The sequence below is a fragment of the Ursus maritimus genome, unplaced genomic scaffold, assembly GCF_017311325.1.
Source record: "Ursus maritimus isolate PB19 unplaced genomic scaffold, ASM1731132v1 scaffold_2, whole genome shotgun sequence".
Lineage (NCBI taxonomy): Eukaryota > Metazoa > Chordata > Mammalia > Carnivora > Ursidae > Ursus > Ursus maritimus.
In genome coordinates, this window is record NW_024424452.1 from 44,068,106 (window position 1) to 44,095,888 (window position 27,783).

Consider the following 27,783-nt stretch of genomic DNA (forward strand, 5'->3'; position numbering starts at 1 on the left):
TCGCTCAGGGAGGCCAAGGCCATCGTGGTGCACGGCTCGGACCTGAAGGACATGACGTCGGAGCAGCTGGACGAGATCCTGAAGAACCACACGGAGATCGTGTTCGCGCGGACGTCCCCACAGCAGAAGCTCATCATCGTGGAGGGCTGCCAGAGGCAGGTGAGTGGGCGTGCAGGGCCGGGCGGGCGCACTGGGCCTGGACGGGCTTCCTGCTCCGCTCTGGCTGTGTCTTCGTCCAGGGGGCCATCGTGGCGGTGACCGGGGATGGCGTGAACGACTCCCCTGCACTGAAGAAGGCCGACATCGGCATCGCCATGGGCATCTCGGGCTCCGACGTGTCGAAGCAGGCGGCCGACATGATCCTCCTGGACGACAACTTCGCCTCCATCGTCACGGGCGTGGAGGAGGGTGAGGGGCAGGGTGCCCGTCAACTCAGGTGACAGTGAGGCGGGAGCGGGTGTGCGTGGCAGTCGTTCCCTTTGCCCATCATTCCACCTCCGTGATCCTGACCAGGAACAATCCTGTAAGACGAAAGTCTGTGGCGTAGACTCGGCCGTACTGGGCACATCACTGCCAGGAGCCCTTTGGTATGAGGTTGGAGGCAAGTGCAGATTTGTGAAGGAGATGGGGACTCTGGTCTCGCACAGTATCCTCAGTGCCCTCACGCACATGCCAGCGGGTCTGCAGCAGGCTCCAAGGTGTAGCCGTTCCCTGGGACGACTCCCTTCGCCACAGTCTCGAGGGTCTGAAGGGGCCCGGGTTGCCCAATGATGCTGATACAGTGCGATCAGCTGGAGGCTGACCTAGGAACCAACTGCGTGGGCCTAATCCAGCGGCCTCTTTCCCAGAGACTTCTGACAACCGCACCCACTGGGGAGCAGGAGAGCCCCAGAATCCTGCTTCCCGGGCTCCCTGCTTTCTGCCTGCGCCATCCTACTGAAACCTATGACAAACCACCTGAGAATAATAGTTACACCGTTTTACTGAGACCGAGTATGATCCTGACACTTGGCTCAGTATTTGGTATCCATTCGATTCAATACATTTTTTGAGCACCCACTACATACCAGGCTCTCTTCTAGATGCCGGGATGCAGCCGTGGAAACTAAAAAGTCACAAATCCCTGTCCTCACACCCCTTAATTTCTAGTGGAGCAAGACAGACAGTGAAGTAAATTGCATAGTATACTACAAGGAGAGAAGAGCAATGAGGCAGGGGTTACGGTTTGTGAAAGCGTCGTCAGGGAAGGACTCAAGCCATCTCGCAAGGCAGGAGGAATAAGGCTCGGGGAAGTGAGAGGGGCCCAAGGTCACAAGCTGTTGCGGCAGAAAATGGGATTGGAACCCAAGTCCGGACTCTTTCCACTTCAGTCTTAAACTTCTAATGGCTTTTATGTTGGCATTCTCAAGCATCTCTAAGTATCAGCCCAGCCCAGGCCTGTTTCATTCTCAGGGATCAGGTGCTGTTAGCCCCACTGAATCTGAGAACAAGGAACACGCAGACATGGTGAGCTAAGAAAGCAGGGCTCTAAGGAAGAGTCACGTGATTGGGGAACAAAGCTGGGAACGAGGACTGGGTCCAGGTCTCGGACCTCCGGACCCTTCCATGGGCTGTGATGCGGCTTTGTAGCGTTCTCTGTCCAGGAGCTGGTGTGTGGGTGGTGTCCTCTCTGTGCTTCTCACAGAAGGGTGGCTTTCCTCCCCAGGCCGCCTCATCTTTGACAACCTGAAGAAATCCATCGCATACACACTGACCAGCAACATCCCCGAGATCACCCCCTTCCTGCTTTTCATCATCCTCAGCATCCCCCTGCCTCTGGGCACCATAGCCATCCTCTGCATCGACCTGGGCACGGACATGGTGAGGCCCGAGCTGGGACCCGGCTCGCAGAGCTGCTGTGAGAGGGACCCGGCAGCAGGAAAAGTCTGTGTTCAGGGGGAGGGACAGAGCTCGCTCGAGTTACTTCTGTGTTTCCTTCTGAACTTTGTGTCCTTGTCACCCCCGCCCTCCATCCTCAGGTCCCGGCCATCTCCTTGGCCTATGAGTCAGCTGAAAGTGACATCATGAAGAGAGCCCCGCGCAATCCGAAGAGTGATAACCTGGTGAACCACCGTCTCATCGGCATGGCCTACGGACAGATTGGTGCGGCCCTCCGAGGCGTGGGGGGCTGGGGGCGTGGAGTCCGCTCCATTTCCAAGTCAGGGAGATATTTTCATGACAACAAACTGTGTGCTGGGCCCCAGGAACGCAGAGAGCCCCTGATGTCTGATCTGCCCTTGACTCAAGAGTCCAGCCGAGAAGGACCAAACATACAGAAAACGATAGCATCTTTCCAAGTGCCGAGAAATGAGCATGTACAGGACGTGTGAGAGGAGAACAGAGCAGGGGCTCGGGAGCCAGGAGGCTGGTCAGGGAGGCCGTGTGGAGGGAACAGGACGCGTGCCTGGTACTGGAAGGTGGCGGATGTATGGTCAGCTCAGCAGCCGGGGCGGGGGAGCTCCCATGCCTGCTTGCAGAAAAGCGAATAACCAGTTTGGGGGAGCCCTTGCTCCTGAGGAAGGAGCAGTAGGGGATGAGGCTGGGGATACAGGTAGCATTAATCCCAGGCCAGCCTTGAAAGACGCTGGAGAGCCGTTAGAAGCCTTTGCTCTTGAATTGCCAGTGCAGTGTTTCAGGGAGCAGGTGAGGGACGGACAGGGCAGATCACCCCAATATCTAGAGGAGGAAACACGTAGAAAAAGCACAGCTTTAGGAGCCAGACCTATGTTTGAGTCCCAATTTCACCGCTTACTGCCTGTATGACCTTGAATGAGGACTAAATCTTTTTTGCACTTCCGTTTTCCCACTTCTGAAAGGTAAATGATAGCTTATAATTGTGGTGAGGGTCGATGTCCACAGGGACTTGGGCACAGTTCAGCAGTCAGTAGGCAAATGCTGGCGTCCGCTAGGCCATGACCAGGCTTGGCGGACGGAACTGTTGACGAAGGGACCGGCAAGGGCCAGTGGGGGAGGTGCGAGGAGAGGACAGGACCTGATGAGGGTCCGCATGTGAGAGGAAGTGGACTCAGAAGAGTCCAGTGCTCGCTCAGCGGAAAGAGAATAAATTCTCTCCAAGGTCCCTTCAGTTTTAAGATTATGTGACTCAAAAAGGACTCCGGGTTAAAATCTGGCCTTGGAGACAAGTCCTACAGAGAAGAAGGGATCCAGTGGCTGATGGCGGACATCCTCAGCACTAAAAGCTCAGACACACACCAGCCCAGCTAGAACCCGGCCACCACCCCTCCCACTGTCTGCCCTTTGAGGTCCCTCTCTGAGCCAGGTTCCTGTGTCCTGTGACTGTCCTTCACAGGAATGATCCAGGCCCTGGCTGGATTCTTCACCTATTTTGTGATCCTGGCCGAGAACGGATTCAAGCCTATGGATCTGCTGGGCATCCGCCTCAAATGGGAGGACCGGTTCTTCAATGACCTGGAGGACAGCTACGGACAGCAGTGGGTGAGTTGAAGGGGTAGCACCCGAAGCAGTGACCAATAAGGATGAGTAATGACAGGGAAGCGTGGAGAATATAGGCACCAGACAGAGCTGATGCCTCATCTCCAGCTCTCCATGACCTCAGTCTCCCATCACATCTTCAAAGAGTCTTCAGATGAAAACCTTTCAAACGATGACTTCATTTCTGTTCATTCGTGCTGTCACCTGTCCTTACCTGCATCTTTCAGCTTCCTTGGACCTGGAGGTCTTCCTCATCATGTCAGCTTTGGGGGGGCTGGTTTCTGTGTTTCCAGGTTCTAGGCATCATTGCCTCAGCTGTGAGCGCTGGGTCTTGTCTCTCTGTTTCACTCCCTCCCTCCATGGGAGTTCAAATAATATGACTTCAAGTCTGAAAACCCACGTGCATTGTACTTCCCTTTCTCACCTTTCTGAACTTGTTAAACCTAGAGGATGTCTCTCTGTAGTAGTCTTTCCTAAAACCCAAGATGAATGAGGCTCAAACGGAAGCCCTCTAGCCAACAGGATGTGTCCAAGAATTTGAGTAAGTCTGCTTTTTCCTACCTGTGAACGTGCCCATCCCAATCTCTGAAACAGTGGGCAATGTGACACCAATAATTGCTAGACTTGTAGGACCACAGAGGACGCAAAGTCTGTAGAAGCCACCTAGTCTGTTATCACTCTGTGAACAAGAAAGCTGAGTCTAGAAAGAATTTGCGACTTGTGCCAAGTCCCATGGGGCATCCCCAGAAGGGCTTTGCAGGAGCTCCGCACTGGTTCCTGCCCGACGCCATCCTCCTTCACCATGATGCCTCCACACCAAGCTAACTGTAGGTTTCTCAAAAGTATATTAGAATCCTGGTTGTGGGAAAGGTGCCCCTTGTACACACTTGGCTTTCCCTAGCCGAACCCCATGGGGCCATCAGAGGTCAATGTTCCCAGCCACCACCATTGCTCCAGAGTCCGATGATGCCCAAAGTCATTACACCGTCAGCATCTCCTCGATCCTCAACTCCAGCCTTTGTTAGTTTTGTATCTTGATACCATCTCCCCGCTGCCAAGATGCGGCTTAACATATATTTATTTGTAATAAATTAAAGGTAATTAACATTAATTTGAAGTAACACCAAATTACATCAAAGACACCTTGAGGTATTGCAGAATGGGCTGAGAACAATTGCCCTGAGGAATAAAGCTCATAAAGGCCAGGTCTATGCCTCGTCCATGGCCATAATCTTCAGATAATGGCATACAGAGCCACCCCCCACCCCCGGAAGGACTCCACAGACTGCTAGAAGCAAGGAGAGCTCCTTATCTTCTAAATACCTCTCACCATTAATTCCACTGATCCCCACTCATTCATTCACGAAGCATCTTCTAGGTACCAGATACTCTTCTGGCCCTGGGGGTATGGTAGTAAACAAATAATGGTCAAGTTATTGCTCTTGTGGAGTTTATATTCTAGTTAGGGGCAGGGGGTGGGAGGGGAGACAGATAATAACTAAATATGTAACCTACAGGGTCAATGGAACTTAAGTCCGAGTGGAGTCCGGGAAGTGTTGGAATTGAATGGGCGGGATGGAGAGATCGAAGTGGTGGTCAGAGAGGAGGAGATGCTTGAAACAGAAATCACAGAGAAACTAACTATTGGCAAGAACAGATCCGGAGTGTGACATGGGTGCCAGCAGCCCCGGTGGGGAGTGGAGGGCCACACTGCTGGAGAGGGAGACCGAGGGACGCTGAGGCCATGGTGGTGGAAGGATCATCCACATGGACATTTGAACCCCCAGAATCCAGGACAGGAGTGGTGTTAGGGCATCAGAGCTAAAATCTGCCAGCAGCCATGGAGTGCTGGCGTGCTGGTGGCTGACCGCATGCAGGACGGTGGCAGTGGTGGGGGCGATCTGACATCACAAGTGGGCCCACGGGACTTGCTCCCGGCACAGCGGGGGCTCATCAAATTCCAGCCTTTTTGTTCCAATCACTGAAGGCGCTATCTTTCCCTCCAAGTGCCAGAGCCCATGAGGCTCGATATGTAGTATCTTGTTGTCACTCAGTCCTCCATTCTCAAATTCTTTATTGGATCTACCAGTTAGTTAGAACCTTGCTGTTTTTGTCTTTGAAACGTGGCCTTTTTCTCTGGTCCAATGGAGATGCACCACTTCCTCGTTCCCACAGTCCTCAGCGACCTCTCGGGACCTACTATGATGCTGGCTGGCCAGCCTACTTACCTTCCCCACTAGACTTAGGTTCCTTATGTGTATAATACGGATGCAAGGCAGCCCCAGTGGGTGAATGAGTGCTCCTCTCCGGGGCCACCCCCTCGGGCATTCCCTTCTCTGCGGCAGGATGCCCTCCTGCCCCACGTCCGTCTTGGAGCTCTTTCCTCTGACTCTGCTCTCCGGGTCTGCCTTCCCCCTCACAGCACCCTTCTTGTTCACCTGCTGAATGCTTCAGAGCCGTACACCTGCCATCCCCCAAACTAAGCATGGGAGGGCGGCGCCAAGGTCAATGAGACAGGTGCTCGCCCTTGAGTTGCTCTCAGTGGGTCAAGAAAGCGTGTAAACAGCCCACAACCCAACACGGAAAGCGCTGAGACAAGATGGTGGGAAATGTGGGGCCTAAGACCTAACTTGGCCTTGGGGTCCAGGACGGCAGGAGAGGGAAGAAGCATATGAAGTAGGTCCGGATCCCTTCTGACGTGGTCCGTCTCCTCTCTGTCCTCCCCTCTCCTGTAGACCTATGAGCAGCGGAAGGTGGTGGAGTTCACCTGCCACACGGCCTTCTTCATCAGCATCGTGGTCGTGCAGTGGGCCGACCTCATCATCTGCAAGACCCGACGCAACTCAGTCTTCCAACAGGGCATGAAGTGAGCAACCCCCGGCCCCGCCACCCTCACGTCCGTACACGGGGCACCGGCTCCCCTACCTCTCCGTCCCTTTCTCCAGCACACCCTTCAACATTTCTTCCCAGTAACAAGATCCTAATATTTGGAATCATGGAGGAGACCTTCCTGGCTGCTTTTCTGTCCTACGCTCCAGGCATGGACCTGGCCCTGCGGATGTACCCACTCAAGTGAGTAAAGCAAGGGACGCAGGCTGGCGGGGGGGGGGATCTCCAGCGTAGGGGGAGCCTGGGAGAGGAAGCCGCGTGTCTGAACAGGGAAGCCACGAGCTTGGGGCTACCTGCATGGACGGGGCTACCCTCAGTGATATAAGGAGAACCGTCGGTGCTCCCACAAACACATCTTATTTAGGAAGGGACTGGGGCCTGTGCCAAATGACGGCACCCGGCGAGACAGGCAAACTTAGCAGACGTACCCGCTCTCGACACAGGGGCATCTTTTTTATGGTGACGTGCGGCATAGCTGTGCAGGATACAAACTGCTTGGAGCGGAAGTAAACATAAAAACAGCCTAATCTACGCAGGCCTAATTCTGTTGTACTTAGGCAAACACGCTCGATGTGCATGTGGGAGTGGGCACACTGAAATTCTTACTGTCTGGTACCTTGTTTTGTTCAAAACAGGCCCATGTTTTTGTTTTTTCGGTTTGTATTATTTTTTACATTAGTATATCCCTGTCGTGAAAAAATTTACAAGGAGGAGCTCCTGGGTGGCTCCGTCTGTTGAATGTCTGACTCTTGGTTTGGCTCAGCTCATGAGCCTTGAGATCAAGCCCCTTGGGGCTCCGTGCTCAGCAGGGAGTCTGCTTCCCCTCTCTCTCCCTCTACCCCCCCTGCCCCTGTTTGCATAAGCACAAGCACTGTCTCTCTCTCTCTCTAAAATAAATAAATCTTTTTTAAAAAAAAGAAAATTTTACAGGGAAAAAAGCAAAACTGCCATGTCACCCCCCTCCCATCGCCCCACCCTCGGAGGGGGTCTATTCATGAACAGGAGTGTGTCTTTCCAGCTCGTCCGCGACAAATTCACACACCTCGCTCACCTTTCTGTCCCTTGGAGCGTTTTACACAATGCATTGTATACTGTAGGTGCTCAATGAATGTTTAACAACAGACACTGGCACTGCCCTTAGATACTGACAAGCCCAGGTTTGCATTTCAAGTCTCCAGAGTATTATTCTGGACGGTGTGTGACCAGGCTGAGCCCACAGCTGGGCCGGCGGGGACACACCCCCCGGGCGGATCGCTGGGAGAATTACGTGCGGACGTGTGTACGCTGTGCCGAGCGCGGCTGCATGGGTCACGGCGGGAGTTTGTTCGTAGTAGCCGGCTCCCTGCTGCTCTCAGCGTCGACATACACGTCACAGTGATGCAGTGAAGCATTAACCGTGCTCCCCAACCGTCCGTATGGACCCTGACCATCCCCCACATCCCCCAACACCGTGTTCACGTTGTTTTTCTATCTTCGCGTCCCTGATCCCCTGAGCTCCTTGAGATCAGAGGCCATCGTGTCATCAGCTTTATTCCCTCATGACCTGCACGGACACAGAGCGACACACGGCGATTGCTGTTGAGTGAGTCTGTGGCTGTGTGCATGGAACTGTTTGTGTGCGTGTGGGATGAGCCAAGGCCGAGGCCCACGCTGGCCAATATGGCAGCCGCCATCTGATGTAGGAAAGCCATGAGGGCTCAAAGTCAACAGCCAAGAAGCAATTCTTGAGATGTCTTTGGTGCTGAAAGGTGGTTTTATTAAAGCTCAGGGACAGGACCTGTGGGCAGAAAGAGCTGCACTGGGGCTGATTATATACTTTCAAGTTGGGAGGGGGTTAGGGAAGCATCCTCAGTCTCTAAGGAATTTGGAAGCAAGGTCTCCAGGACCCTGAGGGGGCGAGCTATTGTTAGGAAAAGGTCATTTATTACCGTTTAATAAAACCTTAGTCCTGAGGTCCTTCAGATGTACATCGGTGGGCCATATGCTTGGGGGAGGATTGCCAATACGTGTCTTGGGGGGGGGGGTAGAGATAAAGGAAGTTTCCAAAGGAATTTCTGTATGTTAAAGTAGGCTTACAGGGTCCTGGGAGTCAGGTTAAGATTGCCTTTTGCCCTTAGCAAGGTGTCCACATCAAAGCAGGTGAGTCCCTAGAGGAATGTCACTCTGCCCGTTTCAAGGACTTGCCAATGGGCTAAAGGCAGTATGGAAATTTAATTTTTCTTTGGCCTTTATTTCCCACATCACCCCCTTCGGTCAGTCGCTATTGAGCTCTTGAAATATGGCTAGTGAGACTGAGAAACTGAATTTGAAATTTTATCTAGTTAATGAGTTAGAAACTCAAGCAGTGTCCGATATTATTCGACTAAATACAACTTTCCTGTTTGGGTTGGACTACATTTTCCTTGACACTTTGAAAATTGAGTGTCTGACGTGCGATGTGCGGTCAGCATGAAGTTCTCCCTGGATCTCAAAGACTTAGGGTAAAAAGAAGCATGTAAAATATCTCCTTAATAATGTTTACATTGGTTCCATGTTGAAATGATGATACTTTGGATATACTGGCTTAAATAAAAACCTATTATTATAATTAATTGCCCCCGTTTCTTTTTACTTATTTTAATGCAGCTCCTGGAAAACATTAAGCCTCCCAGGCGGCTCGCAGTGTATTGCCCTGGGACGGCTCTGGTCTAGGCCACCTCCCTGTCACCCAAGGGAACAAACGTGGTTGTGATTTGACTCCTCCCCAGTCTCTCTCACCCTGGCCTCTAATGACAGAAGAGGTTCTGGAAGAAAAACGTTCCCCCTGTTTGCAACATGGACAAGTATATCCATTCCTTGGTGAACTATCCCGCAGGTGTAGTCTCAAGTAGACCGGTCCTGTGCAGACCACCTCCCCTTTGGGGGTGCAAGGCCCAGGAGACCTGCATGGCAACAGGGGTCTCCCTGAAGGACTCTGCAGAATCCAGGAACACCACGTGTACCTCTAACATGGCATTTATCACGTGTTGTTATCCCTGGCTTCTTACGTTTCTGTCTCCTCCCTCCCCCACCCGGCTCTGCCGCCCCAGAGCTAGGGCTCAACCCTGCACGCGATGACGAGACGCTCGGTTCTGCGCTCTCTTCTCTGCAGCTGCCCTCCTCTGGCTCCTCTATCCCGGCCCCACTGACCCACGCTTGCTCTCCACAGGCTACTCTGGTGGTTCTGTGCCACTCCCTACAGCGCTCTTATCTTTATCTATGATGAAGTCAGAAAACTCATCATCCGACGTCATCCTGGCGGTGAGGCTTCCCATGCCCTGCTCTGAGGGGTCACCAGCCTCCTGAATGGCTGTCCCATCCTGCCTGGTTCCCGGGGGGCCAGGTCCCTCTCTCCCCAGCCCGCTGCCCGAATGTGCTGCCAGAAGGGACCTGACTCCCAGCGTCCACCTCCCTGCTCCTTCCAGTCTGCAGTGTCCTGAGTTCTACTGCCGGCCTCCTACCTCATCCTCCCTCCCCTCCTGCCTCCCTTCCCTAGAGGCCTCCCCTCCACCTTCCCCAGTTCACTCTGGTCCCCTCTCATCCACAGGCTGGCTGGAGAGAGAGACGTTCNNGGGGGGGGGCGTTGGGGTTATGAGCTTGGTGCATCTGAGAGAGCACGAGTCGGGGCAGAGATGCAGGGATGAATTACCCAGGATGAGAGAGACAGGCAATCCTGGGGCTGGACTGAGGGCACTGGGGGGTGGAGGGCGAGCACAGCCTGTGTCCCGCTGGGGCCCAGTGGGAGAGGCGCTGTCCTGTTGAATCAGTAGCCCATCTAGAGAGTAAATGTTTGCAATGACCCTCACTTGGCTGGATGTGTCCATCTGGTTTCTGGAAAGAGGGGCTTACTGTCACGGTGTCTTCGAGATCTCCAGGGGAGCGGGGCAGTCTTTCAGGGACCTTGACTTTCAGAGTCGGGGCTGGGAGGGGCTCGGAACCAAGCATCCGTACCCCCCTTGAGGGCTAGCCCCCATAAAGTCTGAAGACCTGAGGGATGGCTAGGACAGGACAAGCGCAGGGGCACAGGTGAGATAAGGTGAGGGAGAGGCAGTGGAGCCCCAGCCTGGAGAGGGGGCCATCCCACCCCGTCCACGCAGGCAGACGGACTCATCAAGGAACTTTAGTGCTAGAAAAGACCTTATTTCATCAATGAAGAGCCCGACGTCCAGACAGGACTTGGGAAGCGTCCCACAGTGAGTGGCGAATGCGGGGCGAAGCCTGCCCTGGGGAAGGGCTGCTGGTCCCTGTGGTCTGCACCTGCCGTCAAGTATCTTGACCCCATCCCATCATTCTGGATCCCGTAGTCTTGACTTTAGGGGACGTGCCCTGCCCTTTCGCTCCCAGGCTCTGCACAGGGTGACAGCCATTCCCGAAGGTCTGGTCTCCGCAGCCTGAGAAGCTGGGCCTGGCTCCTTGCTTCTACCTCAGGTGGGGGAGGCGGCCTGGGCCCGGGCCCCGCAGGCACCTCACAGGCGGGGCCCCACTTCCTCTTCACCCACATGCTGGCTGTTGCTTTGCTACGGGTCCACTTTGCCCTGGAGGTCATGTCAGGGTCACACCTCCTTGGGGGCTTAACCCAGAGCTGGCAGGGCCGAGGGAAATGCTGAGGAAATGTGTTGGAAATCACAGACTGTCACCAGACACAAAGCGTATGTGTTAAGTGACAGCGCGGTGTGCCCGGCCGTGGGACGAGCGCCCTGTGCACACCGTCCAGTCCCTCACACAACAAGCAGACGCTCAGCCCCCACCCGGGTGCCCCATGAGGACAGACGCCAAGGTCTGCCTGAGCCCAGCCCTTCACGCCCTTAACCGCTTACAGCCCAGGCCCACGATGAGGGCCGGCCGGCGAAAAGACACAATGACAAAACAGAAACCAGAACAATAGTGTCGTGTGGGGAGAGGGTCCGCAGATGGGTCTGGAGGATGAGGGGTCCTGGGCTGGCAAAGAGAAGGCCATTGTAAGGTGTAGCCAGCCCCTCGGCCCCTGTATCAGGCTCCTCCCGAGGTCTCTCCCACCTGTCACCCTCCCTCCTCCAACAGCAGGTCCCCTAGGGACAGGGCTATATCGGTCTGGGGTCCTTCCCCTGCTGCTGACAAGGCTGAACCAGGACTGGAAGATGGAGGGGCCAGGGCGTGGGGAGTGAGTGGGGATGGGGAGAACCGAGGGGCCAACTCCTCGGGTTTCAGTAGCAGGAGCTTCGGGTGGGTTAAAAATACAGAGGCCCCAACTCAGGGTCATTTGATACCGGCTGCTGAGGCCTATTAAGTCCAAGGGCCCAAAGGCAGGGGCCCAGAGGGAAGGGACAGCGTAGAAAGTGGGAGCAAAGCAGCAGGGAGAGCGGGGTGGGGAATGGGGGGAGGTGCAGCTGCTGGGGTGGGCTGGGTGGGACTTGGGGGCCCAGGTGANNNCCAGCTCAGGGGCTCTCCTGTGAGACCAGGAGATGGATTCCGAGGACGCTCCAACCGGCCCTGCTCAGGTTAGCTCTGGCCTCTCTTGCTCCAGTGACAGCTGTCTCTCTTGGACCCCCTCCTGCCACATTCTTGAGATTTTCCGTGGCCTTCCTTGCTTTGCGGTGCAAGGTCCATCCCACAGGAAAAGTTATTCCTCTAACATAATTTCATGCCCCTGCCTGGGTGCAAAATAAACCCTGTCTCTCCAAAATCAGAGATAGCTCAGGGTGAGGATGGAGGGCTCTGATCTAGCCTCTCCCATGGGCTCCCTTGTGCCTCAGTTTACCTGTGCCTGGTAAGAGCCCTGGAGGGCCATGAAGAGGGTCCTTCCATCCTAGGAACCCAGAGCTGAACTCATCCACAGCCCTTGGGTCGGGGCTTGGGAAGTTAGAGCCCCTCCCCCCACTCCCGCTGGGCCCTCACGTGCAGAACGAGTCAACACCCCCCCCACACACACTCTGCTGCAGGGCCCACCTCGTCAGGTTTCCCCCAGTCAGCTTCTCCCCTGGCCTTTCCACCTGATCCCCTCCCTCCTTACAAGCATCAAGCCGGGGAGCCCTTCCCCCCACCGTGCCCTAGAGAAGCGAATCCCCCTGGATCGGAGTGCCGAGCACAAGCAGGAGGCAGCAGCTGCAGGATTTTCCCCTTCTGCACGGCCCGTGGAGACAAACCCAAGTCACATTTCTGCAGGGTGGATGTGGGCCAGCTCTTCTTTCCCCACGCCCGTCCTTCCCCGGCGTCCCGACTTCGGGTGTTGAGTGAAGCACAGGAAAGTGGCTGGGGCCTAGCCAGGTCGCCCGTCCTGGACAAGGCTGCATCTTTTATTCAGAGAATGACCTCATCCTTGATCCTGGTTCTTGAAAGGGAAGTGCAGGGGGTCTCTTCCTGCAGCGCGGGTGCTTTTCACCACCCTCTCCTCCTCACGATTGAGGAAACAGACTGCGTCCAGAGGACAGTCCCAGGTTTTAGGACGAGAGGCAATCTGGCCTCTGTGCCCCCTTTGTCCTGTCATACGAATTTAATCTCTGACCCAATATCCCTCCTCTCCACCCCCATTTCCCTGGGTCTGGGTACCCTTGCCCTCCCTGGACTCTCCCTCATGACCCCACGCCTCCCCTCCCCCAGCCCAGCTCATTTACCTCCGACTCATCTGGTCTTATTTTTAGCTCAGGCTTTTTCCTTTCTTAATATGGCGATGAGCTTTTCAGGCCGGCGTGGGGACCGTGCTGAGGAGCCCTGGCCGTCGGGGAAGGTGGCGGGGGAGGGGCTCTGGGAGCCCAGGGCGAGATGGAGGAGGAGGGGGGGTCTCGGCCCTCCTGGAGCTGTCCTGGCCTCAGAAGGTTATCCCCTCTCCTGCCAATCCCAGAGACATATTTAGATGGAGCCCTGTGGGGGCCCAGCGGTGCCAGTTTCAGGGACGGCTCCGGTTCCCTCCCCGCCCCCTGCTCCTATCCCTCCTCCTGACCCTTTCACTCTTGGCTCTGTCGGCACTTTGTCCAGGACCCAGCAGTGTCCTCTGTCCACCGCTCTTGGCCGTTCCCCACCCCACCCCCACGGTGAGCCCCTCACTCAAGATTCAGGACCCGGGACCCCGTCCGACCCCAGCCACCCTCTTCCGGACCCGGAGAGCCGCCCCTGACCCTGCTCCCTGCACGCGCACCGCAGACAGGATGGGGGCCAGCGCTGGGCCCGGCCTGCGGCCCGCACTGCTGTTACTGCTCGTGCTAGGCACACCCAAGCTGGGGGTGCAGGGGGAGGACGGACTGGAATTCCCTCAGTACGACGGGGTGGACCGTGTGGTCAATGTCAACGCGAAGAACTACAAGAACGTGTTCAAGAAGTTCGAGGTCCTGGCGCTGCTCTACCACGAGCCCCCCGAGGACGACAAGGCCTCACAAAGACAGTTCGAGATGGAAGAGCTGACCCTGGAGGTGAGTGGTGGGCTCTGCCGGCCTGCCCAGCACAGCGGCCTCTCCCGGAAACCCCTGGCCTGCAGCCGTGTGCAGGCTTGGAGGGGGCTCGGGGCTCGGGGCAGTGCTGCCGCAGACTCGTGGCTTGTGGCCTCAGCCCCACGAGAAAGTGACTTGGAACCCAAAAGTCCCAGCTCAGGTAGGCACGTGTAGAGGGGAGGGGCTGCAGGGAGACCCCTCCTCCAGGCCCCAGGAGGCTGCTGGTGCTAGGCTTGGCCACGACGGAGGTGTCCTTGGAAGGGGAGCACAAAAAGGAAAAGGGACGAACTTAGGAGGAGGGGGGAGGGGCTGCATGGCAGCGCACGGCACCCCCATCTACTCTCTGAGCTGGAACATGCCCCTCTGGCCCTCTGTCCACACACTGCAGGGCCTGCGCCCCAAGCCCGTCCAAACGGTATGCCCCGTAAGTGCCACCGACCTCTTACTGGCATGGCCATCTGCTTCCCCCCGGAGGTTAACAGAGACCGCCGTGGCGCCCACTGGCCTCAGTCCCTCTCTCCCTAATTCTCCATCTGCCCCTACTGGGTCAGGCTGGATGCCCTGACTGCAATATTCTTGCGATCGGAGGAGGCTTCAGAATGCCTTCCCCAGCTTCTCTCTGTGGGAAGGTTCTCCTCGCCCCCAAGCAGACTTACAAAGAGAGAAGGCCTGTGTTTGGGGGTGACTAGGAGATGCGATCCCACACAGTCTCTAGCAGCCAGGACATGGTCGTGTCCCATGCCAAGCTTCTGCAGCCCGTTCCCCAGCCCGGCAGGACAGCCAGGCCCCAGCCTGCCCGCAGGCAGGACCACGGGCTCTTGTTTCTGTGTGTCCCTGCCATGCTGGAACCCGCCATCTGACGAGCGCTCTGAGTATTTTTATCCTGAGTACTCAGCATCTCTGCCCATCCACCTGCCAACAGCCTCCCTGTGCTCCCGAGAATCCCGGCGCCTGCGTCTGCAGGCGGAGAGCCCCGGGCCGAGTCCAGCAGGGAGGCTCGAGGGGGCAGGGACGTACGGCGGTGGCCGTCCACAGCCTGAGCAAGGAAGGGCTGGGTCCACAGGGGCAGTTCGGCCTCAGTGAAGAGAGCCCTGCCATGTCCCCTCTCATGCCTGCTGGAGTTTCTGCCTCTGACAGTGACAGGTGGGGGCCACCGCGACATCTACTCTCAGCGCTCTGGCTTCCGCCACTGCTCAGTGACATGACCGCACCCCCCACCCACACCTTCCTGCCCTCCAAATGCCCCAGTGGGGGTCCCTCGGAAGAACCCCAGGGACTTCTAATGTCATCCCACACTGAGCACGGCCTTTAATGAGGATGGCGGGCAGGGCTCAACCCCGGAACAGGAAGGGCCTCAGTTACTCTGAAGCCAGACTCCCCCTCATCCCTCAGAACCGGGAAAGTAGCCCGCGCCGGCCTTACCAAGCAACGGCAGAAGCTCGGTGTGAGGGAGCCCACGTGTCCAGGGCCCGAAACCCAACCGCAGACCAAAGGGTGGGCTTGCAGGGAACAGAGCTACCCGGCAGCCTTGCGCGGTGCGAAGGGCAGCTCTTATCTTCCCTCCATCCCAAATGACGCCCCTGGGAAGCGTGAGATGGGCACGGGTGACTAAGAATCCCCTAGCTGATTTTAACCCTATGCTCCTTCCAGTTAGCGGCCCAAGTCCTCGAAGACAAGGGCGTTGGCTTCGGGCTGGTGGACTCTGAGAAGGACGCAGCTGTAGCCAAGAAACTAGGTGAGGGGGGTGGGGGTCGTGGGGGCCCGGGGACGCCAGGGGTAGGGGGGTGGGCATGGGGGATGGGGGAGGCCCAGGCCAGGAATTTGGAGGGCAGCCCTTGTACAGGCCAAGGGCCCCAAGGTGCCTCGTCTGGCAGAGGTGAGAAAAGACTGACATCAGGAGGGGCCTGGCGGGGGGTCCCGCATTTCCTCCCTCCTCATAGAGACCCAGGCTTAAATCCCAGAAAGAGGTGGGGTGGCCTTCCTCACACTTACCTACAAACCAGGACTAGGTGCTGGAAGGAGGCAGTCAGGGAGCACAGGCGGGGCTGGGGAGGCCTGAGAAGTTGTCTCCCAGCCCCTCGGTCCAGAGCCTGGTTGGGGGGGGGGGAGGGATGGCGCCAGCCGCCAGGGAGCAGCACAGGCCTGAGCTGGACTCCGGATGTGGCTGGGAGGGCAGTCAGTTCTGAAGTCATCTGGTCAGTAATAGCAGCGGGTTACAGGGCTGGCCCGGGGGTGAGCGACTGGAGTCCTCAGAGGAGGTAAAGGAATGTCCGTCTGTAGTTAGGGCGAGCAGAGAAAGGGAGACATCTGCTAGAGTCTACATCTCCCCATGTCCCCCGACACCCCCGCTGAGCCCCCCTTCTCCTGGAGAGCCCCTGGCCCCGCCAGCTGCCTGGGCTAGACCCACAGACACAGTCCCCAGGGCTGCAGGGGCCTGAAGTGAGACGAGCAGGGTGGGGGCAAGGGAGAGGGGGAGGATGTGGGGTCCAGGGGCTCACCTCCAGCTCACTCGCTCCCTAGGACTCACGGAAGAGGACAGCATCTATGTGTTCAAGGGAGATGAAGTCATTGAGTATGACGGCGAGCTTTCTGCGGACACCCTGGTGGAGTTTCTACTCGATGTGAGGGTTCTCCTGGACCTACCGGCCTTGCTTGAAGACTTCACACCCGTCCCCAGCCAAGTGCAGCCTTGCACACGCACACACATGCACGCACGCACAGGCAGCAGACAGCGCCTTCCTCCCTCCCAGCCCTGCCTCCCTCGTCCCCCTGCCTGCTCCCTCCAGTGAGGAGAGAACTCGCTGTCCTCCAGGTCCTAGAGGACCCTGTGGAACTGATTGAAGGCGACCGCGAGCTGCAGGCATTCGAGAACATCGAGGATGAGATCAAACTCATCGGCTACTTCAAGAACAAAGATTCAGAGCGTGGGTAACCCCCAGATGCCCCTGTCTCTCCTTGGACTCCCGTTTTACCCGTCTCCCTAACCCTACCCCCACTCCACCCACTGTCTCCGCGTCTCTACAACCGACCCCGTGGCATGGGCAGCTCCCTGGCTGCTCTGACCTCTCTGCCCTTGGGGCTCCCAGACGGGGACTCCCAGCACCCTAACTTCCCCCACTAGAGTTCTGCTGCTCTCAGAGGACTAGGGGGTGGGTCTCAGAAGGAACCCCTCTGGCCAAAGTAGACTTGGGGAAAGACAGAGGGGCCATGGCTCCCTGGCAGACCCTGGCGCCCCCAGAGACTGACTCCGCGTTACTCCCTCAGATTACAAGGCCTTCGAGGACGCGGCGGAGGAGTTTCACCCCTACATCCCCTTCTTCGCCACCTTCGACAGCAAGGTTCTCCCACCTGTGGCCATGTGGGGTCCCCCTTGCTCCCTGCAGCTGCCCTCCGGACCCCTCTCCCAGAATCTCTGGGGGACCTGGTCCCTTGCTACACATGACACTCCCCACCCCCATCCCCACTGCCACCTCAGGCCTCTCCCTCTTGCCCCAAAGCTTTTAGATCCTTTAACCCACCTCTCGGGTTCAACCAAAGCCCAGGGAAGTGAAGGCACTTGTCCATTGTCACAGCGGCAGTGACAAGGGCCCAGGTTGTCTGATTCCCTTGCTAAGATCTGCTCCCCGTACCACGGCCTCTCCCCATGACCCGCATCCCCCACTCCACTCCCCCTGCCCTCTCCCCCAAAGGTGGCAAAGAAGCTAACCCTGAAGCTCAACGAGATTGATTTCTACGAGGCCTTCACGGACGAGCCGGTGACCATCCCGGACAAGCCCAACAGCAAAGAGGAGATTGTCAGCTTCGTGGAGGAGCACAGGAGGTGGGCACCGGGGAAACCCTGAGCCGGGGGACGCCTCCTCGGGCCCAAATGCCCATGACCGAGAGGGGCCAGGGGACCTCAGCCCACCAGGAAGCTGGTCTGGCCAGGAGATGAATGCCCTTCTGGGTACGACTGCTCCCTCACACGCCGGCCGGGTTCTGCAGGGTTTCGCACCCCATTTAGCCTGGAGCCCCATGCACGCCTCCCTCATATGCACGTACAGGTGGCTGCGAGGTTGGCAGTGACGAGCGCTGACCGCCGGTGGTCCGCCAGGAACGCCGAGGTGCTTTCCATCCGCATTATTGTTTTTAATCCTTTCAACAACCTCAGGAAACGAGATCCCACCGGTAGGAAGTGTCAGAACGGGATCCTGACCCAGATCTGGCCACCACTGAGTCTCAACCTGGGTGGAGGGACAGGCCAGGTGCGGGAGGGTCTTGCCCTCCAGGAGACATCCAGTGTTTCTGGTTGAGGAGACAGATACCGGTGTTCGGTGGGGAGAAGCAGGGACACTGCTAACATCCCACAGGGCACACAGGACGGCCCCCCCACAACAGAGAATTCTCCAGCCCCGAACGAACGTCAGTAGTGCTGAGCCGGAGAGACCCTGCCCGCACTCACACACGATTCTCTTCCTTCGAGGCACGCCACAGCCGGGAGCGTCCCCTCGTGTCCGTGGAGCCGCCACCAGCCTCACTCTCTCCCGCTGGATCACGGTCCCCTTTGTCGGGGAGGGCCAGTCTGCTTCTCTTCACAGTACCTACACGGCACATCACAGTGCCTAGAACTTCTCAGACTCTGTTGTACCCAAAGAATGAGGGAATGCCCAGCTATCACGTTCTTACCTTTCTCCAAAGACTCTCTTCCAGGCCACGGGCCCACCCGCTGCCCTCCCACCTGCTGTAACCAGGCGGTGACCTGGGCCTGGAGCCCAGAGCTTAGACTTTGCCAGATGGCTCTGCTCTGGCCTACAAGCTGTCTGTGCCCTAGGCTTGACCCAGAACTCTCTGGGGGGGCATCCTTCTCACCCACTGAGTCGTGACTGTCTCTTCCAGGTCCACCCTGAGGAAGCTGAAGCCCGAGAGTATGTATGAGACGTGGGTGAGTGTCCCCGCCGGACGGGGCCGGGTGCCCGGGGGGGCGTGGGTGGCTGAAGACGCAAGTCCTGGAAACTTCCCGCCCTGCTGCGCTCCGTGCCTGGCTCGTAGGAAAGACCACGCAGCAGCAAAGTTTGGAGGCTGCTGCTCTGGAGAATGTGCCAGGACTTGGGAGACACACAGAGGCTGATACAGATGACAGGGAAGGAGATCTGGGGCTAAAGAGTTTGCTAGAGGAGGGTAGAGGAGGTGTGGGGCCCTGAAGGGGAAGCGAGCCGTCCGTGTCACCTGGGAAAGGGCCACCGTCACAAGAACGTACCTGATCCAGAAGCTGGAGTTCCACGAAATTCAGGCTCCGGGAAGATGTAGGGTGTGTGTGGCTGTCTCACTTCAGGAAGCATAGCTAAGCCCCGCTGCCCCTCACAGGAGGACGACATGGACGGAATTCACATCGTGGCCTTTGCGGAGGAAGCTGACCCTGGTGAGGGAGGGATGCTGGTTTGGTCTGGGGGGAGGGACGCTGGTGAGAGGGGGAGACAGCGATGCTTGTGAGAGCACAGGCATCAAGGGGAGGCATTCCTAGGAGTGCAGTGACCCCGGGATGAGACTCCAGCAACGGGGGGAGGTGGGGAGTGCCAGGGACCCCTGCTGCCTCTTCCCTGTCCCACCTAACACCACTTACTCATGTTCCCTCCCAGACGGCTTCGAGTTCTTGGAGACGCTCAAGGCGGTGGCCCAAGATAACACTGAAAACCCCGATCTCAGCATCATCTGGATCGACCCGGACGACTTCCCCCTGGTAAGAGGCACGGCTCTCCCACGGCAGGGCCTGACGCGGTGGTCCTTTCTGAAAGGAGAGTCAGAGTTCCTGCCCCAACTCCCGGCCCGAGGACCTTGGGAGGTGACATCTGGTGCTCCAGGGCACCGCGGGCACTGAGGGCACCCTGAGAAGGGGAGACAGGACGGGAAGTAAATGACATGAAGCATAGCACACACGATGGCCAGAGCAGAGACGCGGCAGGGAGCTCGCGTGCCCAGGGCTGGCTCCTTCTACAAAGACCAGAGTGTCGGGGGGCAGGTGGGCTCACGAACCCTGCAGGTGGGTCTACACAATCACAGACTGAGAGCATGGAGAGTCCACGCCACAGAGGGCAGCTTAGTTCCCAGCCGGATCCCCAACACCTCGCCCTGGTTGTTGAAAGAGAGAAGTGAGGAGCATTGATGATTACCAGGGACGACGACCTTAGAGATACAGAAGCCGACGGTCACTGAGAAGTGACTTGCCCAAAGTCACAAGGTCATGCAGTAGCAGAGCCAGGATCAGAACACGGGTTCCTATTCAGTTTTCCTGGGAAAGGAAGGGCCAGTGTCTTCAGCTGACCCTCCCGATACTTTCCCTTTGAGATTTTTACCTGCAATTGCTTACCTCTGCCTCTTTCCTTCAGGCCCCACAGCTGGACCCATCCCCCATCCACTGTGGGTTCACAGTGACCTTCTCTGTCCCTGGGCTGACCCTCATGCTCCCCCTCCTAGACTCACGTGCTCCTAGACGCTGTTACTTACCGTGTGCGGTCTCTCCACAGCTGGTGCCCTACTGGGAGAAGACGTTTGACATTGACCTGTCGGCCCCACAAATAGGCGTGGTCAACGTTACCGACGTGAGTTTCCTCCGCGCATGCCCCGCTGGCCCCCCACTCTACTTCCCAGCCCAGCCCCCTCTCCCCGCTCCGCTGCCCCCCGCCCCAGGAGTCAGACATGCCCGTCTCACGGCTGGGTAGAGGGAGAGACTGAGGCCCTGAGCACGCTCCGCCACAAGCAGCTCCTCACCCTTCAAGGCCTGGTCCACATCCTCGCTTCTCCAGAAGTGTCCCCAGATCTCCTGTTTGGAGTCAGGCCCCCTCCTCGGCACCCGCAGAGCCCATCTGGCATTGTGAACGGGACTTCAGTACGGCTAGCTCTGTGTCGTGTCTGCCTCTCCCGCAGACTGAGATCTTTGAGGGCAGAAATCTCATTCACACACGGCAGGTGCCCCAGCGACGTTTGTGGGGGTGAAGTGAATAAGCCACAGTGTCTGCGTTCGTACTGTTCTCAGCGTGACTGGGGAGGCAGGTATTCTGTTAACAACACAGCCAGATCTTATAAACCCGATCATAAAGAGACCCATAAAATGCTAGAAGCCACAGAAATCAAAGCCACTTCTGCTGGAGACAATGAGAGAAGGGTTTCAAAGGAGTGGCTTTTAAAGTGGAGACCGGACAGCCTGTAGGAGTCTGACGCGTGCAATTGATGACGAGTCATTTCCAAACCGATGAAAAAGTTAGTGCGAAAGGTCAAAGGTAGGAAAGTGAGTATCAGGTTCTGGACGAGGCAAGTCGGTTTTTATGGCTTGCGAGACTAGAGGCTTCCGCGGACGGTGCTGGAAAAGCAGGTTATGAAAAGCTGAAGGGCGGCTGGCTTGACTCTCTGGCCGCCTGTGTTTCCCCATCAAAGGCGAACCCAGCCATCCCTGCTCCCCTGTCACTACTCCAACCCAGACATTCACCTGGACAGCTTCCCTGGCCAGTGACAGATGAAGGGAAGGGACAGAGGACATAGGGAAGGGCGGAGGGAGCACCATGAGCAGGAGGACAGGTCTGAAGACCTGAGCCGGGCTTAGCTTCGGTCCCCTGTCTGTGCCTGGTCCCAGGCGGACAGCGTGTGGATGGAGATGGACGACGAGGAGGACCTGCCTTCCGCGGAGGAGCTGGAGGACTGGCTGGAGGACGTCCTGGAGGGGGAGATCAACACGGAGGACGATGACGAGGAAGACGACGACGACTAGCTGCTGTGGCCGCCGTCTCCCAGCCCGCCCGCTCTCCTCGTGCTCCCTCCCGCCCCCTGTCCCTCCCTGGGCTCCTCCAGGGACACTGGGTCATCCTTGGCCATAGGGAGGCCATATGCTGAGTGCTGAGACCCTGACCCTCACCCGACGAGGCCAGGACCCACTCCTCAGCCGACTCTCTCCTGTCCCTCAACGGCCCTGTTCCTCCGATTTGTTTCCTCCATGCTCTGTATACTCTTCCCTGCGATTCTTTTCTCCTCTGGTCCCTCCACCTGCACACACTCTTCCCCACACTCTGAAATCCTCCCTCCTTCTGGCAGGCCGATCCCTGGCCAGGAGGAAGGGCCGGTCCTGTGTCTGGGGCTCTCTCTCGGCCATGTCTCGTTACTGTATTTGGGTCAAATATTGAGAGGCCTCAATAAAGGATCTGGGGCAGCATGAGCCAGTGTCTGCTGACAAGGTCTCACCCCCACGGCAAGAGGGAGGCAACCCGAGGATGGGGTCTGGGGGTGCGGGCCTTGTTCGGGTGCTGTGATGGGGGGCTCCTCCAGGCAGTTACCCCAGAGAAGAGTGGACTGTTTGTCTGCTGCCCGTCCACAAGCTTTTCCCCGAACAGTGTGTTTGTCCAGCACCACTGGGAGGCTCTGGAAGAACGGGGAGTGCTGGGCCTGTCCTTGCTCTCCAGCTGCTCAGCCTCACTGGGAAGTCGAGACAAGCAACGAAACAGCTGAACCCTAATACAAAGCAAGAGTAATTCGGGGATTATGTGCAGCTTGATAGCACCCTTCCTGCAGCTCTTCTTTGAACCGTCAAGCCTGAACCCAAACAACACTTTCTTGGTGAGGCCTTGCCAGAGGCGGCCTGGGGCAGTGCCCACCTCTGGGGTCACACTGCACCCTGTCCCCTCCGTGCCAGCACTCCTCGGCTACCCTCCAACTGCACGTAGCTGCACGTCTGTCTTCCCCACGGGACTGCGGGCCCCTCGAAGGCAGGAGCCCAGGCTTCTCCTCTGTGCCCCCAGTGCCACACAAGGCTGCCCCCAACAAATGTCCGTTAACAGAAGGAACACATGAACAGAAAGGGTCAGAAGCGAGAGGCCACAGTGGGCTCCGATGGCTTCAAGAAGTGAGCACTTTCTAGGCCTTCAATGAAGAATGGGGTTCGACAGGGCAAAGGAGACAGGGAAGGAACATTGCAGTCAGTGGAGAGCATCGAAAGCACTGGCAGAACGTCGGTGTCATATTGGGGGTGTGGAAGAGATGAGAGGGACAAGAAGAGACCCTCAAGTGGCGGCCATGAGGATGGGGGGCATCACGGGGTGTGGAGGAGTTTGAATTTAATCCTGGGAGCCAGGAGGAAGGGGAAAACTTAAATGTGGCAGTGATGAGGGGGATGGGTGGGGGGAGGGGAGATGGAGATGTCAGGTGCGGTGGCGACGGGGTGGGCGGTGGGGGGGGGAGGAGGCGTCTCTCACAGTCAGAGGCCATCAGAAGTTGGGAGAGCATGGCCCAGAGTGGTGGCCGTGCGATGGAGAGGACATGTAGAGTTTTGTATATCAGGGCCTCCACCCCGACCCCGGACCTGGGCTGCCAAGGCTCCCGGCAGGAAGGGCCTGCATTCTCCCCAGCACAGCCCAGGCTCCCAGGTCAGGGAGTCGGACGTCGTCGTGTGGGAGAGCCAAGGAACTGACTGAGTCCGGAACTCACAGATGGGACGGTTGTCATGGGTCGGGTATGAAGGTGCTGCTGAGAGATGAGGGGACTGCTAGATGCAGGAGACCTGAGGTGACACAGGTGTCACCCTCCAGAGACAAACCCAGGAAGTGCTCCCAGAGGAGGCAGAAGAGCATAGAGCAGAAACCTTGTGTTCACCCAACTTGTGACCATTTCGTACTTGGTCCGATACGTGGGTAGGCCCAGGGCTCATACAGTGCTAACAGGAGGCTGACAGTCTAGCCTCAGTCGGCAGAAGGCCCCAGACTAAACAGTCGTCCCTAGGTTTCCAACACCCACCTGTGCCAGTCCTTAGACACTTAGGATTTCCAAGCCTCCGAAGAACCCTGTCAGATGGGCACCCGCATCCCCATCTCACCGGGGGACACTGAGAGTCAGAGGCACACTCTGCCCAAGAAAGGGGCAGAGCGGTGGGAAGCCCAGGTCCCCTGCGCCTGCTGCCTGGGGACGACCTGAACCTGTCACTCTGCAGAAGTCACTCTGTTTCTCCGAGTCTCACAGATGGGCCAGTGCCATGGCTTTTGGTCCCACAGCACAGAGCAAATGAGACAGATACAAAAGCAGAGTGTGAGGTGGTCTTGCTCCCAGTGGGTGGTGACGGGAGAGGTCGGTGCAGAGCAAGGAGAAGCAGGGGGAGCCTGAGCCTCTTTCTGTGCAGTGTAGACCAGAAGGGAGGGGCTCACCTGAGGCTTCCTGGCGGGGTGTCTGCCAGGCCAGAACTGAGGTGAGGCCAGAGCATTCCTGGCAGCCACACAGGATGGGGGTCGGACCTCTTCCCAGGGCCAGACCCTGCCAGAGTGGAAGCAAGAGCTGTCGGGCGGGAGATGGGGTGCAGACACATACTTCCCCACTTCTTCCTTCCCTCTTTCAGTCTGGCTGAGAATCTGGGGGAGGAAAGTCCCTGGGGTGGAGAGGAAGTGAGAGCTGCCATGCTGGGCCTGGGCAGAGAGGCAGAGCGAGGAGACAGAGCTAAGTGCGGCTTTGCAAGATGTCTATATTTGCATGCTGAGCTCACTGCTGCTCTTTTCCTCCCCAGAAAATAGAATTACATCATGGTGGGGGGAAGGCAGGAGGGCGGTATATTTGGGAAAGGTGAGAGGAACACAACGGGCATCACCCCGAGGAGAGAGAGGAGATCTGGGCTCCAGGTCAAGGGAAGGAGGCCCCGCGTTGCTTTCCGCCTGCATCCCTCCCTCCACCCCCGCCCTCCCATGTGCATAAGTCCGAGCGGCCCTTCGGTCCTTAGCTCCCGGTGCCCCGACCCAGAGGGGGAGGAAAGAGGTTTTTCCCAGCACAAGTCTGCCAGCTAAGAGGATCAGAGGCCCAAGGCCCTCCAAAGGCCTGAGCCCTCACTCCCTCTGTGCTCCCCAGGGTCCCTGCCGCGGGGGTCACCGAAAGGTGGCCGGGGCAGGAGGGTGTCGCACTGGGAGAGACACGAAAGCCCAGAGCGGGGTCCCGCAGTCCGGGGACGCGGGCAGCGGCCCTCCGCAGCCCACCCGCGAGCCTTCCAGAACCCCCGCCCCCCGCCCCGCCCCCCGCAGCCCCGCCCCCGGGGCTGACGTCACCGGCCGGCCGGGCGGGGCGCGCGCGGGGCTCGGGCTCGGGCTCGGCGGGCGGAAGCGGCGGCGGCGGCGGCAGGAGCGGCGGGAGCCGAGGAGGAGGCTCCGGACGCTGCCCCAGGAACCGGGACGCCGGAGAGCCGCGCCCTGAGCGCTCAGCCCGAGGCGGTGAGAGGCGGGCCGGGGGGCAGGCGAGCCGGGGCCGGAGGGGGCGTCCGCGGACCGGGGTGCGGGGCCCGGCCCGGGGCCTCGGCGGGAGCCCGCTTCCCGCGCGGCCGGCTCGGCCAGGCCCCCCCACCCCCCGCCGCGGCCCGCGGGCCCGCACGGGGATCGGCGGCGGCGGGCGCGGGGCCGGGGGCCGGGGGCCGGGGGCGGAGAGAAGGAGCCGGCGTAAAAGCCCCGATTAATTTCATACACGCCGTGTCAGAACTGACAGGGACACACACACCTACAAGAGACACGCCAGCACACACGGTGACACACACCCATGTGACTCTTACACACATCGCTTCGCACACAGCAAATCACAACCGTCCCCGCACTACACATCCCCCTCCCCCACTGCCTCCATGTGCCTCCTGGAGGAACATCTGTCCGCAGGACAGCTGAGTGGGGGCCCTGTCCCCGCCGCCACCCTGATTGTCCGGGCAGATTCTCCCAGCGCTGGGCTTCTGGGCGCCCCTCTGGCAAACCGAGGAGAGAGAGGGGAGGAAATCCTTTTCTCCCTCCAGGACAGGGAGCCGGGATCCGGAGTGAGGGAGCCTGCCCCGTGCTCTAAAGCTGGCGGAGTGGGGGGGTCAGGGGCTGCTGGTGGCCTCTCTCGCTGCATCCACCTAGGGCCTCGGGTGCTGGGAGTGGCTGGTTTCTGCGCCCCAGAGTGGCCAAAGGACGGACGGAGGAGGGGGTGGGAGAAAAGGAGAGGGAGAAAAAGAATGAGTATGAGTCAGCCAAGGATGGAGCCCAAGTCGGCGAGAGAGAGAATGAGGGGAATGTGTGCGAGGGACAGGGACACAGTCGGGGACGGGAGGGGAGGAAGCAACACCGAGCTGGTCAGAGGAGTGGGAAGAGGGCTGGGGGCTGGGCTACACAGGCTCAGAGAGCGGCCAGGGTGAAAGCACGCTGGGGTGAGACCGCGGGGAGTTGGGGAAAATGCTGAATACGTGGGTTTTGTTTCCCAATGAGTCTGGCCCCCAGGCTGTCCGAGTGATTAGCTTTAATTGCTCTTCCCTTTGTGGCTAAACACTCCGTCGGGGAATTCGCCAGAGATGCCCTAGGCTGCCCGCTGCCCTGGTTGCCTACTTCCTCACTTCCCAGACACCTGTGCCCATCCTGTGTGCGTGTCCTGTCATGCATGAAGAGGGCCGCGGAGTCCCATCCTGCCAGGCCACCCCCTTTCATACAGACCCTCACGCACCACCGACCAGCTCAGGCCCCTCCCCACCGAAGTGGTGATCCCTTTACAGCAGGGAAGCTCACTCCTTCCTAATCTAACAGTAGCCCTGAGTGTGCAGATGGGGACACTGAGTCACATGCCCCAGAAGCCCTCTGTATGCAGGACTAACCACCAAGTGAGACAGGATGAAAGCCCACCGAAGGGAAAGGAGAAAGAGAAATTGGAGGGAGGAGATTGGTGAGGGGGAGAGATGAGAAGGAAACAAACAGGAGTAGGAGAGGCCCCACCAGCTGAGTGGCGAGCCCCCAGGCCGGCCCCCTCACCAACAGGCAGTGCTCTCTGCCCGGCCTGACCCAGTGCCAGGGATCTCCCGATGCCCCCACCTTGGGTCCCTCTTTCTCCTCTTACACTAAGGGCAGAAGGCTTAGCACCACCTCTGTGCCCAGGGCTAAGCCATCTTGCTTCTTGGACTGAGCTGAACGTTTTGAGGCCCAGGTATCCTGCCTCCCCTCATTTCCAGGCTGGCTGAGTTTTAGAGCCCCCTTCCTTTGTTACAGAATGAAGACACTCCCTGCCCCCCCCCCAAGCTCAATGGAAGCTAAGAGAGGAAGTCAGCTGAGTGTGATATTAAGGGAATAATTAAGGATGAACTAGAGGACTGCTTGAACTTGCGGCCCAGATAGAATTTAAAATGGGCACCCTGTGCTCTCCCCACCCACTCCTCTGCCTCTCCTTGATCACCGCGCCACCTCCGAACCCAGGCAGCATGACCCCTCCTGCCGGGGCTGGGGCTTCCAGGTCCCTGCACCTGCGTGGGATGGCCCTCCCCTCAGCCACAAGTAGCCGCCGCAGAGGGGAGGGAGGGAGGGGGGCAGTGGCCCCTAACCCTCAGGCTTTCTTCGCAAGTTGACTGGGGACGTGGAAGCAAACGCTGGGGAGAGGGGATGGTCCCGAAGTATATCGTCAGAATGCACAGCAGGTCTGTGGCGCGGCCTGCACAGGTGGCTGTCCCGTTCAGCTAGGTGTCTCAGGGCCCCCAGGCCTGCTCCTTCCTCCTGCAGTGCCCTTGGACCACTCACCTGTCTTGCTCCCAGCTCCTACCCCCAGAGACCAGTCTATGAGATCCTGACCTCCTGCCCCTCTTCCCCAGCACCCTCCGTTGGTTCCACCTTTGTCAGGGCTCCACCTGGGGCCAGCTTGGAAGGAGAGGGAGGAAGGAAGGAAGGAAGGTGTGAGGAAGCAGTGAGCAGAGCACAGAATGATCTGGGAGGGAAGGGGACTGACTTCCTGGCAGCCTCAGCTCCGGTCCCCGGTTCCTGCCCTGGTATCCTGTCCCAAGAATGGCCTCCGCCCAGGCTGCCTGGTGTTCCCTGGGCAGCCTCCGCACTGCTCCAGAGATCAGGGAGACTTTTCTGGGCTAGGATGGGAGGGGACTCCTCCGGAGGCCCTAAGGAATTCTGAGTCTCAGGGAGGAAAGGTACAGGGAGGGTGAAGGAGCCAAGCTCCGCTACAGCCATGCCACCCCAGGGACGATGATTGATCAGTGAGACTCGAGAGCCAC

General features: G+C 58.4%; 3 protein-coding genes and 1 long non-coding RNA gene across 4 annotated transcripts in view; 3 read left to right on the forward strand and 1 right to left on the reverse strand.

The window, feature by feature from the left end:
- Positions 1-10,794, forward strand: part of LOC103672049 (sodium/potassium-transporting ATPase subunit alpha-4) — a 30,046-nt gene extending 19,252 nt beyond the window's left edge. The window contains exons 14-23 of the mRNA XM_040634481.1: positions 9-159; positions 240-408; positions 1,706-1,860; positions 2,019-2,142; positions 3,350-3,495; positions 6,228-6,358; positions 6,463-6,564; positions 9,569-9,660; positions 9,947-9,999; positions 10,744-10,794. Of these exons, the coding sequence (XP_040490415.1) occupies positions 9-159; positions 240-408; positions 1,706-1,860; positions 2,019-2,142; positions 3,350-3,495; positions 6,228-6,358; positions 6,463-6,564; positions 9,569-9,660; positions 9,947-9,999; positions 10,744-10,794 (1,174 nt within the window). The remainder of the gene's footprint in view (positions 1-8; positions 160-239; positions 409-1,705; positions 1,861-2,018; positions 2,143-3,349; positions 3,496-6,227; positions 6,359-6,462; positions 6,565-9,568; positions 9,661-9,946; positions 10,000-10,743) is intronic.
- Positions 10,795-13,059: 2,265 nt separating this feature from the next.
- Positions 13,060-21,962, forward strand: CASQ1 (calsequestrin 1). The gene is made up of 11 exons (XM_008700700.2): positions 13,060-13,781; positions 15,450-15,534; positions 16,320-16,420; positions 16,612-16,723; positions 17,064-17,137; positions 17,489-17,619; positions 18,675-18,720; positions 19,143-19,197; positions 19,415-19,515; positions 20,300-20,374; positions 21,403-21,962. Exons 1-11 carry the CDS (start codon positions 13,521-13,523, stop codon positions 21,535-21,537), a joined length of 1,176 nt encoding a protein of 391 aa, XP_008698922.1. The 5' UTR covers positions 13,060-13,520; the 3' UTR covers positions 21,538-21,962.
- LOC103672047 lies at positions 15,229-18,427 on the reverse strand. The gene is made up of 5 exons (XR_571057.2): positions 18,241-18,427; positions 17,841-18,083; positions 16,298-16,341; positions 15,792-16,073; positions 15,229-15,379 (listed from the first exon to the last, which is right to left on the reverse strand). It is a non-coding gene; the product is annotated as an uncharacterized LOC103672047 (long non-coding RNA).
- A 2,901-nt stretch (positions 21,963-24,863) lies between the features above and the next one.
- Positions 24,864-27,783, forward strand: part of PEA15 (proliferation and apoptosis adaptor protein 15) — a 9,081-nt gene continuing 6,161 nt past the window's right edge. Inside the window, exon 1 of the mRNA XM_040635913.1 lies at positions 24,864-24,997. The gene's annotated coding sequence lies outside the window, so the exon portion shown is untranslated. The remainder of the gene's footprint in view (positions 24,998-27,783) is intronic.

Excerpts from the sequence above, each read along its gene's own strand:
- CASQ1 (XM_008700700.2), top strand. The coding sequence starts at position 13,521 with ATGGGGGCCAGCGCTGGGCCCGGCCTGCGGCCCGCACTGCTGTTACTG. Across the intron at positions 13,782-15,449 it reads TGGAAGAGCTGACCCTGGAG|TTAGCGGCCCAAGTCCTCGA; the intron begins GTGAGTGGTGGG and ends TGCTCCTTCCAG. Across the intron at positions 16,724-17,063 it reads CAAGAACAAAGATTCAGAGC|ATTACAAGGCCTTCGAGGAC; the intron begins GTGGGTAACCCC and ends TTACTCCCTCAG.